Source organism: Limulus polyphemus, unplaced genomic scaffold, assembly GCF_000517525.1.
Source record: "Limulus polyphemus unplaced genomic scaffold, Limulus_polyphemus-2.1.2 Scaffold804, whole genome shotgun sequence".
NCBI classification, from domain to species: Eukaryota; Metazoa; Arthropoda; class Merostomata; order Xiphosura; family Limulidae; genus Limulus; species Limulus polyphemus.
Genome location: NW_013666414.1, coordinates 356464 through 377246, shown reverse-complemented (window position 1 = coordinate 377246; position 20783 = coordinate 356464). Strand labels below are relative to the sequence as shown.

The 20783-nt window shown below is 29.9% G+C and overlaps 2 protein-coding genes across 5 annotated transcripts in view; one reads left to right on the top strand and one right to left on the bottom strand.

The window, feature by feature from the left end:
* The window catches only part of LOC106460621 (protein spinster homolog 1-like), a 40319-nt gene extending 25882 nt beyond the window's left edge, over positions 1-14437 (top strand). Inside the window, exons 8-11 of one of the 2 annotated variants that reach the window (XM_022387384.1) lie at positions 1866-1931; positions 4227-4325; positions 7251-7422; positions 13908-14437. In XM_022387384.1, coding sequence (XP_022243092.1) covers positions 1866-1931; positions 4227-4325; positions 7251-7422; positions 13908-14035 — 465 coding nt within the window. In that variant the 3' untranslated portion in view covers positions 14036-14437. Of the gene's footprint in view, positions 1-1865; positions 1932-4226; positions 4326-7250; positions 7423-8322; positions 10660-13907 lie in introns of those variants that run through there. The other variant, XM_013920347.2, reaches the window with a different exon arrangement.
* A 2193-nt stretch (positions 14438-16630) lies between these two features.
* LOC106460620 (60S ribosomal protein L6-like) overlaps positions 16631-20783 on the bottom strand; it is an 11385-nt gene continuing 7232 nt past the window's right edge. For all 3 annotated transcript variants that reach the window (XM_013920343.2, XM_013920346.2, XM_013920344.2), the window contains exons 5-6: positions 18761-18945; positions 16631-16830 (exon numbers count right to left, since the gene is read on the bottom strand). In XM_013920343.2, the coding sequence (XP_013775797.1) occupies positions 16669-16830; positions 18761-18945 (347 nt within the window). In that variant the 3' untranslated portion in view covers positions 16631-16668. The remainder of the gene's footprint in view (positions 16831-18760; positions 18946-20783) is intronic.

The following is a 20783-nucleotide window of genomic DNA, read 5'->3' as shown; positions in this document are numbered from 1 at the left end:
AATTGTAGACTATAATTCAAATTTTAGTATTATACATTAGTTAATTTCATAATTCAAAAGTAAATATTATAAGAACAAACCTAAATATTGATTTTTGTGTGTCACGTGGTATGTTGAATGCAGCATTGGTTTAACTTAGATGTGCGATGTCCAAATACAAAGTTTATAGTTTCTGATGAATTAGGAACTCAAATTACAAATATTGACAAGCTAGAATATAAAATAAGAACCTCCTAACTTTTCTATTTTCATACCTATTACCCCACTACTACTTTTAAGTGTTTACCTAGTTTCTAAAACCCATTTCCTTTTCTGTTGTAAATAATACAGTCAGAGAGAACTTTTGGGAATTTCTGAAAGATAGGGTGTGACAGGTAGGGATGGGAAAAGGGGTCTGATTTTCAATTTTATTCCCGTGTAACCAAATAAGGTGGAAGACTATGAAAATTATGCTTTGCCTGAGTGATGACATTATAGTAAGTAATTTACTTTAAGTTTTGTTCTTTTCAGTGGGGTGGTAAAAAAATTAGAGAAGAGGGGATGCTTAGAGAACAAATGTCACATACTAGAGAAATTCAGAATTTTGTTTTAATGTTGCATTATAAAACTAAGAACTTAATGCTTGTATAAAAATTTTGATTATTAGAAACATTTTTATGCCAAATTTATTCATATAATGTGATTAAAAAAGTAGTTTAATTACATTTTGAATGTAACTCACTAAAACCTTGTGACATGCACAGGAAAAAATGCCCATGGTGAGAGGGTTGGAAGTCACAAGCATGGGGGAATCCATTTTGACTAGCCACATCATTGGCAAGAAATGTGTGACTCATTTTTCAAAAACAAAAAATGTTTTTCCATATTTTGTGATCTCACTGGATGTTTTATTCAGGGTGCATGCACATCCTTGAAATTTAGAATGGAATTTCAAGGGCTTGAAAGTGTTTAAAAAGAAGGGACCTTTTTATTTTTGCAAAAGTACTTGGAAATGTTATAATAGCAGAATATATTGATATATCTAACTTTAATGCATGTTGTAGAGTTAAGCGCAATAAATAGTTTTTTTTCTTTTTAGTCTACATTTATATGATGAACAAAAAATTGGAATTTCATAATATTTCAGTGGAATCCAATTGATTTTGATGTAGATTTTAGTTTCCAAAAAGTGTCTGAAAAACATTCTGAGAATGCTTAGAAAGTTCTTGAAATTGATTTGAGCAATTCAGTATGAACTATGTTTCTTGGTAACATTGCAGGTGTGCTGTTTTGAACCCTTGCTCTGACTGAATCTCACTAGGCATCTGGCATATAGGCTGGCCTTGTGAAGTGTGTTTCTAACCAATGGTACACATGTTTCAGTCTGGGAGCAGCTACCTTACATTTGCAGTGAGCCATCTTTTAGTTTTGTGGATGAAGATCTGCCTTGTCCAGATGTTCAAGCTCTCATAACTGTCTTGTGTAATTGAATGGCTTCCATTCTTCCACTGGTTATCCACATGAGTGGAATATCCAGATATCTTTGAGGTTTATCAGTGCCTCGTAAGCACTCAGGAGCACTTTAAACTTTGTGAAGACTTTCAGAGTGAAAACTGAGATGAGATTGTTTGAGACCAGTGTATGTAACTTAAGCTGAATAACCAATCATTTGCATTTCAGATCACATAAATGATCATCAGATATCTGATTTGCTGCCTTATCTATGTATAATATTAAAATTCTGATTATTTTTGAATACTTTTAAGCAGAGTATTAAAGGAATTATCAGGTAGAGATTTTGTAAATTGTATGGGTTTTCACTTAGTGAATGAGGATTAGAACACAGTTGTCATAACTTTAGCTTTATTTTCACTTTTCTATTTCAGGCTTTGATATTTTTTGGAGAAACCTTCCTGTGTATGAATTGGCCCATTGTAGCTGATATCTTGCTGGTAATGTATATATAGTGTAATAAAAAGTAATTTCACAATACATGTGGATTATTAATATACTGTAGATAAGAGTTTTTTGTTTTTTTCTAAAGTACTGAGCTGATATGTTTATGTATAGAATGTACATGTTTGTGTATTGTTGTTGCAAAAGATTACAGATAATGTTATATGATATTCTAAATGAAATGGAAATGAATATCCATAAGTACAAAACTTCAAACATGAGTAGTAAGATATAAGGAGAAAAGTGTTTTGTGTGTCTACTTTGAGCAAAGCTTAATTTATAATGGGGGATACTCATATAATATTTAAAGGTAAATATATTAAGGAAAGTAATTTTTAAGCACCATAAATTGTATTCATTATTTTCTGTGGTAATATGAGAGCTATAGTAAAATTTCCTAACCCCTAAAGTGTAGCCTTTTTCTCAAAATGTTTTTCTTTGAAAAGTTCCATGGCTGTTCCATTGTTCACACAGAATGCAATGCAATAATGATGGAAAATATCAATATTTATACTTATATTGCAACATTTATAGTTATCTTTATGTCCCCATGTGGGTCAATGGTGAGTTTACAGACATACATTGCTAAAATCCAAGTAGACAGAGTTCAGATAGCTTGTTATGAAGCTTTGCACTAAGAAAACAATAACAGTTATCCTTATTGTCTGTACCTGTTTTATTTGTGTAAAACAGAATATTAGTTTTCTCATTTTAATAAAACCATATATAAAAGGCTGTTGATGCTAAGAAATATACATTGTTCATACTTTTAGTTTTGCAAAAGACTATACAGGTGGCATAAATATAAAGATACGGTAAAAATGTTAAAAACTAATAGACATCATTGATAATGATGACTGGATTGAAAAGTTTGATATTTGGAAGACCAATACAAGTAGTGCTCGAAAACAAATTGGATATTTTCTTTCATATAAATTAGGTATGAATAAATAGCAGCTGCTCACTGCTAGTGGCATTATGTTACTTGTTTCCAAGATGGTATTCAACAAGCTGCCAGTAGTATTGGCACAGAACAATGCCCTGTCATGAAGTTTTGATAAGGAAGGGTTTGCATATGCTATCGTTTGATGCTCACAAAGCTTGCTTGTACATTACTCGTTGATCATCCTGACTTGATAATGACAGGTTCCATACTAACCAATAACCAGCGAAATCTTGCATATTGTTCTGACCTATCACCAGGCATGAGAGGAATTTGTCTTGAATTTTGTTTCAGCTTCTGCAGAATGAATACATTTTATTTTTAATGAAAGGCTGTGTTGTTTTATGAAAGTTACTGTAAAAGTTATTAAATTTTGCTTAGAAAATAATAAAGAAATGATAATTGAAGATCACAACACTTTAACTGTAACAATATCTAGATGTTTGATAGGCTATTTATACTTTTATAAAAAAAACAAATAAATATGAAAAATTTACTTACCATGTGAAAGACCTATTCAAAATATGTATTCACCCATGCACACATTAAAAACTAGTATTTATTTACATCATGATGAAAGAAAATCTCCAAATCAAATCCACTTTCATTATAAGTTATTAGTTTTTAATGATAATATATTGGTAGCTAACAAATTGTATAGGAATAATAAGAAATGTAATTATCATAGCAACAAACTCTGCAAATGCATGAATATGAACACAGATGTAGTTATGTTATATACATCTGTACTGTTTTTAGGGTCTCTGTAGTGTATTATTATGCTAGTGCTTTTATAATTGTTACAGTGTGTGACATTAGGCAATACTTTCATTTTGTGCATCATTTAAGTTGATTGAATACCATGTGAATTTTTTTTTTTTACGTGTTCCACAGACATAGTGTATTCCATGTTTTTTCATCAAAAATTGGTACCCACATACTCTGTTTGGGTTTGCCTATCACCCCATGTTACCCTTTTTTTTCTCTCAGCTACACTCTTTGTAGATAATCATATTTTGAAACCACACCTGTATTTCACCAATCTGGGATTGTGAAGCTAATGGATAATGTTGAAAAATGATATCCCAATCCCCAATTGGTTGAATATTTGTTTTTGGTAATCTGATGTAGTTGACTTAAATAAAATAAAATCCTTGTTATTTAAACTGCCCTTATGCATAGTTAAATTTAGACACTACTGTAAAATATCTATTTGTACATGAGATTTCCTTGATCTGAATGTATCTTTAACATAGAAGTTATTTTGAAATGTGTAAAAAAACATGGAATGGATTGTCATATATTTTGTGTAGTTTTTGTATCAAGTATTCATATTCTTATTTTTCAGTACTGTGTTATACCAACACGAAGATCAATGGCTGAAGCTGTTCAGATTCTAATTTCCCACATGCTCGGGGATGCTTGTTCACCATATATTATAGGAGCAGTAGGTGTTAGTTTTGGTTCTTCAGATTTCAGCTGCTGTTTTAAAGTTAATAGTATACAAGTTCACATTTCTTTTTGGTTTCAACAAATGTAGATATTCTATTAGATTTTTTTTTAAATTTAATGATAAATATGTTTTATTACTAAATTGAGTTTTGCTAGTGTGTTTTTGTTGATGAAGCTGCTTTTGATGTGTTAATTATGCCTCATATAATTGAATTGACCCATGACTTGCAGTCTGTTGATTGATTATTTCATTATCACAAAAGTATTGCAGAGGCTATGTTTATGTTTCTTGCAAATAGCAAGTGGAGATGGATTATTATTATTACTTCTTCTAGTCTCAGCACAGACAAGTGTGTACTGTTCATAGAATTTGAAATGTACAAGTTTTTGCATAATATATGCTTAAATGGCATAAAGTTATAATTGAGAACAAAATCAAGATGTAAACAAAATATTTACACTTATGGGATTTCCAACTTAATATAAATTAATCATACTTTTACATCAAATAATTAGAAAAGGCATTGTTTAATGCAAATATATATTTGAAGTAGGACATGCTTGAAGCATATAATATAGGATCTGTTTCTTAAAATTAATTAAACATTATTATTATTACAATATTTTTCTGTCATAAAAATGTTTATAAATATGTTCTTGCCTTTATTTTACTTGGAGATTGTATCTCAAATGGCATGTACTGGCACTGTGTGTGGTAGTTTCAAAACCTCTGTTTATTTGCACAAGCCTCTATCAATCTATCCACAAGGTCATGTGTCCAAACCTATGAAGTAAGCACTTGATGGTCAACTGAGTCTTACTCTGAAATGATGCAGATAATATTTCAGTGCATGTTTAAATATTTAAGTGTACAGTCTTGCCCTCTTTGCTAAGCATTTAGGTAACAAACAACAGGATTTAGCTCAAACAGAGAAAGACCTGAAATCTCAAAACTAAAATGTTTGCTTTCCTAACTTATTTACTGACAAAGCAAACTATTTCATCACATTTGATGCTGTTTATTTTAAGTGAGTGTTACTGTTTTAAACCCTTCCGCGATTTCCTCGAAAAAACTTGGGCACCTTCCATGTTTCAAAATATATTTTCTTGAGTTAATTTTTAATAATTTGCCCAAATGTATTTGCATGGTGTCCTATATTACAATCAGTGCTCACTAGGTGGCATTGTAAATGCTGTTTGTGCTGATCTCTATTTTATTTATTGTGAATTATGTATCATAAACAGTGGAGAAAAGCATTCCTATTCTTTACTGTAGTTTCATGGAAATAATGTATATCACATATCAATTCAGATATGTAATATTTATTTATTGAGTATATATTGTGCAGAAGTATAATAATAGATCATAAAAGAAATTTTTTCTTTAATATATATAAATATAGGCTACCAAAAAAGATATTATAAAAAAACCTGAATTGTTTTTGCTCATTTCATTGACATATTTAGGACGTTCTATATCGTAATAATGTTATTGAGTTCTTAATTTGTACCTGCTAGTAATAATGTGTAATCCAAAACTAACCGAGTCAGTTCTGGGTTACATAAAAAATTCTTGTTTGGAAAAAAAACATAATAGTATTCCAGAAATATCTTAAGTTACTTATAATGTCCAAAACATATATATAATACACACTTCACATTATTGTGATACTTTTCATACCAAAGATTTTGTACAACCCATGGGTTATGTATAATTTCAGATTTTTCAAAAAAGTATGTACATACTCTAGAATTTCTTTTCTTTAATACTTGTTTCAGAGAAAGAAGAAGTTACTTATCAGTTAATAGACTTAGATAACTAAAGAGGCAATGATTAATATCCAAGCCCCACAAGATGTTACATACAAAGTGAATTTTATACATTATATGTTGCTTTATGAGTGAAATTTTAAATTAATGTGAAACAATTATAGAAATGGTAGTTTTTGTTATGCTTTTGATGTTTAACTAATGTGGGGTCTAACATTTATACTTAAAAATAATTATTATGAAGTAAATAAATTTCACTAATTTTGTATGTACAAGTTGAGTTACAGTTTTATTTAGAAGCTAAACTCTTGTATATTGTGTCCATCTCAGTTGGATAATTTTTTGCTGAAACAAACAGCATACTTTTAACTGTCAGAATTGAGGAAAGTATACACATACCTTCCATTTGTCTGATTCTCATTGAGATAAAAGGGTGACCATGAACCTAGAAATATTGTGGAATTTGAAATAAGGATCAAACAAGTCAGAAAGAATTGAAAAATTATGCTCCCCTCTTATTCTCAAACCTGCATGTTCATGCAAGCTACATTACTTAGCTATGCTAATTATTGGTGTTTTTTAACATAATTTTGGTTAGTCATTCAGTGTCATTTTATCTAGTTATAATTATCTAAGTTATTATTTTTAATGATAGCTTAGAGTAATTATTACCCCCTGGTGGTACAGCAATAAATCCTAAGGGCTTATAACTCTAAAAATCAAGTTTTGATACTTGTGATGGACATGGCACAGATAGCCCATTATGTAGCTTTGTGCCCAACTACAAAGATGAATTTTTTGGGGTATATAAAGATGCAGCATTTTACTATCTACCATCAAGTTGTAGTGTCCTTGTTTAATAATCTTCTTCTGTACTACCATACTCTAAGTATGTTTTGGGGATTTTATAATCAAGCTAAAAGATAAACTTTTGTCTATATATTTATTTAAAAACTGTGTTCCAGTTTTAAAGGAATTGGATAAAGCATGTTGAATTAACCATCATTTTTGGTGAGATACTTTAATTCACTGTAAGAATATACCATTAACTTAAAGGTTAAGGGTGAGTCCACATCTCTAGAAACTTACACTTTGTATTGATGCACTAGTAGGGTTGCTTTACCAGCTTATTATTTGTTTGTTATCATAGATCTCAGATGCTGTAATGGACAATCAAGTGGAAACTGATCTAGTTAAATTCACTAGCCTGCAGTATGCTCTATATACTACAACTTTTATTCTGGCCATTGGAGGCTTATGTTTCCTTGTTACAGCCTGGTATATTGTAGAAGATAGAGAAAGATGTGACCGGTTGACGCATGGTAAGCAACTTATTTTTCCCTTTAAGTGTTTTAATAAGTTAATGATTGTGTTATGGTAGGCTGGTAGTTAAGTTTTAATGTGCATTTTTGTAGAACTTGAGGGAGAATTATCTCTGTCATGTTAGAAATTTGAATATGAACTCTGCAACATTACCTTTGAAATGACATGATAAAAGCTGAAGGCAATGCATTGTTTAATTGTTTTCATTATAGTGGATTACCATGTGTAGGTGAATCATTTAGCAACTTGTAAATAAAATTCACTGAGTATGCAACCCATTTTTAGGGGCTAATTTTGAAGTTAGGCATAAATAATCATGGAGTTCAAACTTTTTGGCTGACAAAGTAGTGTTGAGAAGAGAACTGTTCTATATTTGTTATTGAAGTTTCATTTCAAATAAGGTTTTAAAAGTGATGTAGCTCTTTAAAATAAATTAAAATTGCATTCAGAAGTTGAATTGCATGATAAAATATTACTCCATTACTTAAAGTGGTAGCACATATAGTTTAATCTTACTTTTAATTTTGAAAGACTTAACTGATGCTGTTACTTTCAGGTAAGGTTTGTTATGTGTAAGAACATTTTGACATCAGTGTTCAGAGTTTGGAAAAATTATATAATTAAAATCTGTATGTAAGCATGCAACAGTGGAAATTATCCAATGAAAAGTTATTAATTCACAATTATGAGTACTTACCTCATAAGATAACATAGTGATGGTCAAGACCATCAAAAAGTGTTGGCTTTTAACAAAACATAATATATTTTTTTTAGTATAAAAAGTCCAGGTTTTATGAATTTGTGTAATTTTTCTGTAGCACATGTTATAGTGCATTCTAAATGTATCAAGCATTAGTTCTTGTTTCATTGTCAGGGTTTCTTTTCTCCTCCTTCAACAGGTGAGGGTGGTACTCCTTCTACTTTTCCAGATGACACCAGTTTACCTAGTCCTGTTGAAGGTGGAGAAGAGGAGCCTGATGTGGGTTGTTCAATTAGCGATGAATGCAGCTTGATCAGACAATAATCAGACAAGATTTCTACCATCAGAAATTCTTAAGTTAGCTGTTGTGAGAGTTTTTAAACTTCGACTGTGACTTTTGATTACTAGGCAGTGGAAGATTAAGCCATTGGAAACATCATTATGTACATGTAATGACTGTCAAGAGTTAATTGGCTGAACATTTGTTAGTTGTTCTGAAGCTACCATAAACTTGACAAAATTAGTAAACCTAAATTGAATAGCTGTAATAGGTTATCCTTTTCGAATTGAAATCTAAAAAGTTGCCTATTCTTAACCATTTTTTTTTGAAATTTTAAAGTTTATTATCTTGAATTACAATAGAAGTACAAAGTAATGACTTCTTAACACTAACTAATTTCTGAGAGCTTATTCTGGCCAACTTGCAAGTTTTTTCTCAAACTAAGACTATTTCCATCAAAAGCACTAATAAAACAGTAAAAGGAAATTGGAAGAAAAATGAACTATGTGATTACTGGAAGAGTTATCTATCACTGCTTATGTTATTGTAAGAATTATCTATTAGAAACTGTTACTGTAACAGTTATCTATCAGACCCTCTATTAGGATTATTGTAACAGTTAAATATCAGGCTATTGTTGAATAGAAAATGTTTTCACTTGCATCAAAAGACAGTTCTTCTATTGACATAAATTTATTATGTCAAATAATGATAAATTTGACTATACCTTTAAGCATTTAGTATTACCAGTAGCAGAAAAGTTTTAATTATTTCAAAACATTTCTTACATTAATTGCATTGTAGCAATCTCTTTTTCTTTTGTAACATTTTTTTACATTAATTGCATTGTAGCAATCTCTTTTTCTTTTTATAATACTGTTATTTTGTCTTTAGCTGTGCTCTCATATTATTTTACATTTAAATCATCTACTGTAAACTTTGTTAAATGAATGAAAATTTCCAAAAATATAAATTCTACGTTGCAAAAATTCTGTGGTTTCAACTTTAAGAGTATTCACATACTATACAAGGTTTCAGCACTTCTAAAACATTGGTAATTTTAACTTAACATCTTGTCGTTAAGATTTTTGCATGGTTATTTTTTTTTTTTGTATCTTATGTCAGGGTGAATAGTTATGAAATAAACATTGTGGGTTTAATTATAGTGGTATTTGTGATTTGTAGTTATATGGAATCCTGGGTTTTTGGTTCAGAATTTATACATATGATTGTATTGAGATTTGTATTTTTAAAGGAATGACAGCTATCATATGAGCAATTGTTTAACTGCATCCTTCCATATAAATTTTATCTTTCAAGAAAACAAAGTACAAAAATTTCCAGAGAAACCAACTCATTACTATGTTTGTAAGTTCATTATTAGTAGCAGTTTGTGTTAGAAGCTGTAGATATTGTGAGGCTCAAGAAGACTCATTCAAACAGCCAAATGTAGCTGATGTTGTTCTCAAGTTCATGATAAAGAAACTAAAATCCAGTAACTAATGTTTTTATAGTTTAAAAGAAAGCAGTCATCATTTTAAGATAGCTTGAAACATTTTTTTCTGCTTTCCTCAATCATGAGTATAATATTCTTAAAGAAAGTAACCATTACTTATTGGATACTATATGAAATTTAGCCAGATTAAATGCAGTAAAGTTTTGCATACTTTAACTATTATTGATTACAACAAATATATATTGTATTATTAATATTAGAAGCATGTTTCAACATCATGAGGATAGAATTAGACTTTCAAAGTAAAAGTTTTTGTTTCTTTTTCCATGGAGTCAGATTATTGCCACATTAACTTAAAACTAATTTTGTAAAGCTTGGAATATGCATTTTAAAAAATAAACTTTTTGTCTATATAGTTTGAACCTTATTATGTTTAAAATTACTTTTTGTTTGATAGTAAAAGATTTCATTTTCCAAGTCACACTCTTAGTGTTTTTGAGAAAAAAATCCAACCTCCAGATCAAGTAACCTCTGATATCCTTTCACATTTACATGTAATATAAATACAAGCATCAGACTTCTCTTTTTTTTACTCTTCTGATAAAATGACACACTTACTATACTCCTTTTCCATAGATGTGTTTATAAATTCATACAGATAAAACATTCAGTATGTGAATTCAATAAATACTGTTTGTAAGAAAATTATTGTCAATCTGATTTATTATTATATTTTTTTATTACCTGCAGCATTTCTTTGTACAATTTATGACTAATAAAAAATAAATTAGCTTCCTAGACATTGATGTATAGTTTTGTTTTCTCTCTTCAAAATTAATATTTACAGTTTTGAATTGCTCTTGACTCTCACATCAATAATATAACTGAAACTTTTCCCCCTTCCACATAATTGTAAGATGAAATGAAGTAACTTCACTAAACACCAGATTTTTAGAACAATCTTTGTGGATTGACAGTCTAATCAAACATAAATATTTTGTATTTGTAACTTGGCTCAGAAGGAACAAACCATCACCAAAAAATACTAGACAGAATTAACAAAATATTTTTGTCGTTGTTGAGTAGTTTAAATGTTTTTAACTTGTGATCAAAATATAAACACAAATTACAGATGTATAATTTTGTTTGTACCAAACCTTTCACCATACACCTTTAGAGGATGATTTGTAGACACATTTTGATGATGGTGTGCATGTATTTAAACATCTGTTTGAGAAATATGAAGTTTTACAATCAAGTAGAACAACAGCAAAGTAACTTAAAATTAGTCATTCCAATATAAGGAATATTTTAAGAAAGTTCATAATTGTATTAAATTTCTAGAATCCTCCAACCAGTTCATGCTTAAATAAAATATTAATCAAGTAAACTGCATATTAGTAGGTGTTCAATTAACATGATAAAACCCACAGTAGAAAAATGTACCCAGTTTCAAACTTACTTCTTGATATATATGTGTATATATAGATTGTTGTCATATGCATACTTATAACTAGTGGTAGGCAAAGGGTGTCATGGTAAAAATGTATTATATCTACATCTCTTGATTTTAATAAAGAATTTTGTAACAGAACTGAATGGCTTAAAAAGTTTTAAATCTATAAAAATTACATTGCTATTTATTATGAAACTTGTATTTTTACCGTAAATTATAAGAAGGAAATTCATCTCATAGTCTTTCAATGTTTCATGAATATTTATGTACTAACCCCTATTTTTAAGTTTTAACATTGATTTTATATCCAATTAATCCTGTTTGAGCAGTGGTTCCTGATGTGATATAATAAAACATAAGACAAACAATTTTAGGTGTAATAACCATTTTTAGATTTCATGTAAACAAATATACATAAGTTAATGTATTACCTTGCGTACATAAGAGCTCAGCTTAGGTGAGAAGAGGTAAAATGTAACTGACTCAAGTAGTCATAACCTCATTGAAACTAATTGTTTCAGGTATTCTGAGGGTACTATTTAGTTATTTTCAATGAAAGATCAAAATATTTCAGACAGTAAGTGACTGTTGCTTTGTTTTCCAGTTTGAAAAGCACAAATGTTTCCTGTTGTCACTCAAAATTGCCACTTGTGATGTGTGGGAGTAAAATGAGTTTGAAAGTATTTATTTTGCATCCCACCTAATGTTGATTAATATGGTTTCCCTCAATGTTTTCCACTTAGCCCGTTATTGATCAACAAGTTGCTTAAGTGGAATGTACAAAAACTGCGTTCTGACCATGCCTCATTAGATTGGCGAGTAGTAACCCTAATTAGTATGTAAATATGCTTGATGCACTTGACTCAGCTTAGAAGATAGTGAAAGTGAGTCAAGTGGTGTTTAAATGTGTGATGATGAAGAGGTAATGAGACAAAAGGATGCTTGCTCTCACTCTAGTAATGATAGCCAAGAGGATGAACCTGGACCCAAAAGAGGAAGGTGTCAACAATGGGAAACATTTGTCCCAGCCACAGTGTGACGGGGTGGGAGCACTGGGGTAATATATGCCCCAGCCACAGTGAATGGATTAGAGAAGAACAGAAACCTGTGCTGCAGTTTTTAAACACCTGATGCATGAAACAACATAGGTCTTTAACTATGCAATCTAGTTTTTTGAAATTAGCGTATTGATTATTCATCTTCACATAAATCTTTGTCATCGTTACCATTGGATTTGCTTCCTCCTTTTCTGATTCCCACAGCATGTTATCATCCATCCCATCCAATAAATTATATATACAACATTTTTTGAAACCTTTAATGATTTTTAGTGGTAGCTTCTAGTAAAATACCTAAAAAAAATGAACATGTGCAAATATAATACACAATTAATTTTTAAAGAGGTGTATTGAGGAAATAAAGTATGCATTATTTTCAGGCAAATATGGTAATTGGTAAATCTATTGATTAGTAGAAATGCTTTTCACCTGTAGGTATCATACTTCTGTATGTATCTAGATGATATGTACATTCAGCATCGGAGTAAATGATGTGATGCAGTGTGCGAAGTGTAGAATAAAGTGCAGTCTAAAGAAGTGATTAACATTGCTCTCAGGACAAGAAAAATGTGGAAGTGATTTATCTTTTATGAGTTTGTATGCATTTTTGGTGTTCAAAAGTTACATTTGATATAAAACTTTGTTGTCCACACATTATTTCTTACACATAATCATTACATTTTCTGTCAAATAACTATTCATCAGTTTCTTAAACAATGCCTGTTTTTGCAGGGCATTTTTTAACACATTCACAACATCGTGTGCCACCGGTGGTACATATGCATGTTTTCTGTTGAGCGTCGTGAGCCACCATGGTACACAGCACCTATAAGATATAACTATACCTCATATCTCCAAAATCGTGTAAGAAGCATTTATTTTATACAAATTACTATAATAAAGTGACACCTTCCATCATGTACCACTGGTGGAGCACAGATGCCATGTTGATAGGACAACTGAAATAAAACAAATTTACACGATTAAATCACTTTGTATTTCAAAATTACATCTAGAGATTGGCATTAAATGTTTCACTGTAATTGAAGCAAAAAAACTGAGACTTTTTTTCATAAAAAAAAGTGTTATGAAGACTGTAATATAATAAGGATAGAACTACTATCATCCACAGTAGGGATTATTTTATCAGATGCTCCTTTTTTATGCCAATAAAATTGTGAAATATTCTTAATTCTTCTAAAAAATGGCAAGATTAGGCTGATAATAAAATTAAATATTACGATCATTTGATTATTATTACTTAAATCATTGTATGCACCACCAGTGGTGCACTCAAGAGAAAGTTCCCAATGTGGCCATTCTATCACAAAACATAACATAAAGCCATAAAATTAGCTGTATTTAAGGCAGAGTTCATAATGAGGCCTTACGTTCCTACTGCATAATTAGAGAAATCACTTATGCTAAAAACGTGTTAAGCTATGTAGTGGTGGTGCAATTTAAAATGAATTATAAAGATACTCAGTAACATGCATTTTCTCTTACCTTTAACAGCTTGTTTGGTATATTGCAGCTCACGGAGACAGAGCCATTTTGATGGATGCAGCTTATGTACCAGATTACAGACACAACTTCATGCACAGACAGTATGGTTCCCAGCTACAAGATTTCACAGTGTGGAATGATTCTCTACATGTGTAGCACCAAGATAGTGATGTGTTATGCCTGACTATAGTAATAACAATTTTGTTAATTTATTATTTAGTTATCTTATGAAATTGGTTGTTATGTAACACTCATTGATTTTCAGTTCATTTTAACTGTTATTTATTGTGCTATATATGTGAACTGAAAACCATATGTCCTGCTTTCTTTTAACTCTCTTTTGTCAGCGAAACACAAGTGTTTTGAATTTGCAAAAATATCTTATCCATTCCTTATATTAGAACAGTGGCTAGAATCTCTAATGACATTAATTATTTTGAGTATACACACAAAAAGGTGATACGACCAGTTTTCATTCCGACAAAACTGAAAATGTCGTATAGTAATATTTTGTAATAGTTGCCATAAATTAATAATTTTAAGCAGAATTGATCTACAAAAAAGAAACTGAAAAATAATCACTTGTGTAGGACAAGAACCTTGATTTCATAATTTTAGTGTGGCATGCTCTAGACCATGCCTGGGCCCAAATGATACTTAAAAATGAAAATTATGGGTTGTTAGCTTTTATTGTTGTGCAATTTGCAAATAGGAAAAAATTGGTCATCAAAATAAAATTTTATTATTATTATAATTTTTTGAACAACGCAACTAAACCATGTACAAAAATATTTCAAATAACATAATTTTAGTTTATTGTTAAAGTTTATATACTATGTGATATTTAGTTAAGTTGTTGGATATTTCAGCAGTCCTACAAGGACATTCTTCGCACGTACATTTAATTGGTAATATAAACTTTGAGTTAGAAGAAGTTTCTGTTAGAACTATCAAATTTTTACTAATATGCCTAATACAATCTTAACTGATAACATCTAAAAGGTGTTAAATGGATCCCAAGGTTAAAGATTAGCAGAGTGGTTAATAAACCATCAGGTCCACATTATGGTCTAGAAGTAGTGATATTAGTTGTTGTTTTTTTGCCAGATCAGTATTTAATTTTATGTTTGTGAAGAAAATAAGCTCAAATTTAAGCGTGATATAATAAAATACTTACATTTTCCAAACATAAATTATTATAAGTGAATCCTTTATGCTCAGCTCTTTGGTTTTAGAAAGTTACATAATAAAAAATAGAAATTAGTTTAACTGAACCAGTTTGGAAGGTCAGTAATAAGACAATTTTGAGGAAAAATCTGAAAATATTTTGTAAATGTAAACATTGGGGAAGCTTTCAAAGTAAAACAAAAACACAAGTTTTATACTGGTTTTAGACTAAGAAAGTCTGTGAACTTAACTGGTGTGTTGGTAGCAAGTGTAACTATACTGGTAATAAAATAATTCAATTTGGCCAGCTTTACATGGTGAAATAATCCTGTAAGATGTGGTGTCTATAGAGTTTAACAATTTGGCTTTTTACGTTTAAAAGGCAAATTGATATCCTCTACGTTTAATAGAAGTAATATGGAAAATAAATTATTGTTGGCCATTCAAAAATCAGGAAAGAGAACTTAACATACTGGCCAGCTTTACATAGTGAAATAATCCTGTAAGATGTGGTGTCTATATAGTTTAGCAATTTGGCTTTTTACGTTTAATAGAAGTAATATGGAAAATAAATTATTGTTGGCCATTCAAAAATCAGTAAAGAGAACTTAACATACTGATTTTCTCTTTCGTTTAACATAATTTGCTTTATTACACTACTGTATATCAAGTAACCAGTTCCTACTTTAGAACTTGTATAGATTATAGGGAAGGCAGTTAGTCAATAGCACCTACTGCCAACACAGGTTACTTTAATCATATAGTGGTGAATTGTGTTATTTTGCAGCAAGGTCCTCATCTTTCAAAGAAACACTTTATGCAACTTTGTTCATAATTGCAACAAGAAAGTGCATTTTGCAATCCTAATAACCCTTTTTTAGTTCTTTAAATTGGTTTCACATTTTAACAGACATTCACTAATGCCAATACTAGAATTTGTTAATTATTGGAATTGTGTAATAGGATTTTGAGAATTCAGGAAAAAAGGATGTTTCAAAAGTAACGTATGTTGTTCAAGAAACCAATGAACAGTGTTGTGAAACTGAATTTAGACTAATTTGATCGTGCCAAATACAATGTACACATTGCAGTAACTTGTTCAAACTGCTGACATGGCTTTTATACTTGTAGATGCCACATTGTGCCTATAACATCACCATCACACACACTGCTTGTTGTCAGTTCTACCATTTCATGAATGACCTTGTCTTCAAGAACTTAATATCCATTTCATAATCTTCTTGTGCAACTAAACACTTTTCTAGAACCTATATCCAATTGGGGGAGGAGTTTAATATTTTAGTTGTATTTCAGTAAAATCTAGTTTTTGTGTTCAAAACAAACTTAGAATCATTGTTTTAGAAAAAACTTTAAAATAAAAATGTTTTACAGCATCTTGTTCTGCAACCTAATTTGGGAACTGCTGACCTTCATGTAAATTGTATTTGTTAATACATAAATAAGAACACTTATATTTTTTTAATTTTGTCTTGTATTTGTGAATTAAAGAACAAATGGGAAAATAGTATAATCTAGTTTATTCATAAATTAAACCAAAGCACAAATTCTCACAACAGAAACAAAAAGGTTTGCAAACAGTTTTTATTTTTCACATTGCCCTCTTAAAATTTCATCCTGTGAGGGTACATCTTGTTTCGGAGAGAAAACATTGAACCAAGGTATGCAAACATAGTCTTTTTATCAGGATGCTTACGTATCACGTCCAGTAACTGTTTATCCACCTCTATCTGGTCCTGCTTTCTCTGCTCAGATACGCTATACTCCTATAACAAGTAAAGACTGTGTCATATAACAAATTACTGGGGATCTTCATAACAATCAATTGTAAAAGATAAAACTTTCAAGAAAAAAAAATCACAACCAGTTTTGGCATTTGGCCTACATTATTTGTTTTTCTTTGTATACAAAAATTTAGCCAATATAAAGAAATTCTTTATCTAATACTTAAAAATATTCTGAGAAGTTTTTATTACAACAATTTCATACATCCCTTGGATCAAAAGCTAACTAAAACTAAGCTATTTTTCTATTTAAACATTTAGAAAAAATTATAACCCTAAAAGTAGCTAACATTATTTGTAAAATTAAAACTTGCTTTCGCCATTTGTCAGTACTAGTGACATGGATATTGGTATACAGAAATTTCTTAAAATTACTGAAACATTAAGTTATAATAACTATAAATTTTAATGAAAAAAAAAAAGGATGTAAAGAATAAGAACAAGTTCAATTCTTAAAAATATAACTTTAATGATGCATATGCATCAACCATTACATACACAAAACAAAAATTTATTAAAAGACTAGAACAAAATATTAAGAGCCAATTGTTTTTTAACTTTCAGCATGTGCTCAATCTCAAGGACCAACCTTATAACCATTTTGTGCTTGTTAATAGTTTTCATGCTATAACTTTTAACTTAGTAAGTCTGTCTTAACAAAATTTTGCACATTACAAGGCTTTCGTATGCAAGGTATCAATTGTTTTTTAAATTAAGTTTTAAGAATTTGAAGATATCTTTTCTCATGCCTTTTTTTTTGGAATGTTGACTAACCAACATGCAAAGTAATTTTAAGATTAAAAATACTTTTATGCATCAGAAAATTGAAGTTACAAACTTTGTACTTATTTGCTGCTTGCTGTAAGTTGCTAAGCCTTATCAACTTTTGCATGTGGAGGATGTGAAATGAAATTTTGTGTTTTATATATACATTTTGAAATAACCCAAAATCATAAATTACCATATCAATACCACAGAATTCCACTATAATTTATCACATTTCTAGCTCCCTAATGTCTTACCTTACCACTTGGAATGTTGTATAAAAAGAAAGTTCCATATCTGTATATTTCCAAAAGACTGAAAAAGCTACTAGGGGACATTCTGAGCTTTTGATTGGTTATTCACACATCATAGACAGAAGTAGGTGTACATAAGCATTTCCAAAAATGGAAAGAGACGGGTGTGGCCACTGTGTTTGAGTCAGTAAATGTAGTGATATCTCAGCAAATAGAATAAACAGGAGGTTCTTATTTTATATTCTAGCTTGTCAATATAGGTAATTCATAAGCAACTATAGACTTTGTACTTGGACATCACAAACATCTAATGTGAACCAATGCCGCATTTAACATACCACATGACACAAAAAATCAATATTTAGGTGTTTTTTTTAATATTTACTTTTAATCTATGAAATTAACTAATGTATGATACTAAAATTTGAATTATAATCTACAATTTGATATCAAACTTATTGACATAAATTTTGAATGCAATGACACGTCAATAGTATTAATGATTTTATTAAGATGTGAAAACACAGACTAGCCAGGATTTAAACCTATGACTGTTTACTGGGCAAGTGCTTTGACCAACTTAGTTACTACACTCTGAATTTTCATTTCTCCCATTCTCACTCCACTTGTTGAGAACAAAATTTGGCAGAACTATACATTCATGTCAATCAACACTTCCCACCTCAAGGCAACCATAAACAGATCCTGAGTTTTAAAAGTAGATTGACATGGCTCAAAAAATTTGAAATTATGCTTTAAAGTCATGGGATTTGAGATGTAGCAGCTTGCATGCATAAATCATCTGTCTGGAAAAATCACAGATTCCAATCATGTCCTATCTATTTTGTAAATAAGTAAACATTTAGGACGATAAGACTATTTGATATACATACTTCAGGCTTGGTATCAAAGATTTCTCCATCATCCTTATTGGGCTTCTTAGCATGCTTACGACGAAAGTATTTGTCAGCAATGTACTCGGGTACCTTCACTTCACTGATATCCAGTTTCGTGCTAGTAGCTATGACATAAATCTGGTTGATTCGGCGAAGTGGGCAAGAGTTCACTTTGAAAGGACCTATATACATATTTAAAAAATGTAAAATATAGTTTCAAAATTCAGTTATCCAAGGAATGAAAATTAGTTAAAAGTATAGTTTCTGACAAATAATTTTTATAAACTAACACCAATAGTCTTCAAGGTTTTACTTAAGAGTATGAAACTAAAGTTTCTAACAATTACTATCTGGCATATTTGGGTGCACAAGAATAGAAAGTTCTATTATAAGTCATGAATACATACTTAGTAAGAGCTCAGCCAAGAATAAGGAATAAATTAGAATTCATTCATCCACTTCTGATTGGTACTATACGTGAAACAGTACCTTTTAATTCAGACATGCTTCTTGCTTATATTACAACAGATAAAGTATTAATTAATGTGACAACATATTCTGTAGTAATCCCAAACTTACTTTTTAGTTTAAAGCATTGAGGTTGCATAGATAATAGCTTAAGAATATGTAAATCTATTAGTCTATAAAATGAATACTATAAAAATTAGTGAAAACATTAAACACATATGCACTTTTTACTCAAAACCAGTTTTAAAATTACACATCTTCCCATACTAAACTTACAGCCAGTTAAATAATTTCTGGCCAATATATACATGTGTGTGTGTTAATAATTCAGGGACACCTGAGCAACTTATACAGCACTAACCAATTACAATAAACTTTTCCAAGTACATTTTCTCCTTAACTAATTGTTTTTTCTTTTAGTTATTATTATTACTTATAAAGTTGATAACATATAAATGTAAAGAAACCCCAAATAAATAATTTAGTTTTTCTGGAAATTAACCCTAAACTCCAATTTGTAAAACTTTGTTTTTCTTTGATACTAGACAAAATACACGATTCTAAACTAAAAATAAATATTTTCAGACAGGTACACAACACTGTTTGATAACCAAACACCTAACTTCATACAAACTCATCAAACATAATAAGCTTCTCTGTAGCTAGAATCCCAATATTTTCCTGGAACAATTACTTGCAGGGTTTGATTAAACATGTCTATTTCTCACATAAGTAATATTCAAATGTGTTTTTTTTTTCTGTCTTTTAAATCCCATTCCAAGCAATCTTATTATTAAAATATACTTTTAAAATATGCAATCATGATTAGGATCTTAAATATTACCTTACTGGACTACTGGGAAAAAAAACCCACGATGTACACCTTTTAACTGACCACCACAATGAATCTGTTAACAAATTCGGTTCTTCATGATTTTTATTTTTTTTATAAAGCAGATAGAATTATCATTAACTTCTGATCAAGGCAAATTATAATGTTTATATAATTTAGAATTTTAACAAGCTCAGTAAAATTTTAAAAATTCTATCATTTCAAAATGGATTTATTCCAGTTATAATCTAGGGACTGAAGGAACCCCTCCTATAGAAAAAAGAAAACAAATGTTTTCACTAGAAATATATTGTAAATGAGATTTTTAATATATTTTGTACGTGACACATCACTACACAAAATCAGTCGACTCTCTCAACATGGACACCGACAATTTGACTGACCACATGAACTCTTTGTATACATGTAAAGTTTTTATAGATTTAATACTTCTAACTTTCAATTAAGTGTGTATATTTTCACTACATTTGGCAGTCTTTCAGTTAACATTACAAGTCTTTCACAAAAAAAATCATTTTTAATTGAAGTATTTTTAATAAACTAAAATAAAGATTTGTCCATGAACATATTGAGTATTTGTTTTGAATAGTCCATATACAAAGTAATTTTCATGTTAAGATTAAAAATACTTTGATGAGTCAGCAGATTTTCAAATTTCACATGCAAAATCTTAATAATGTTGAGATAGTTATCAAATGT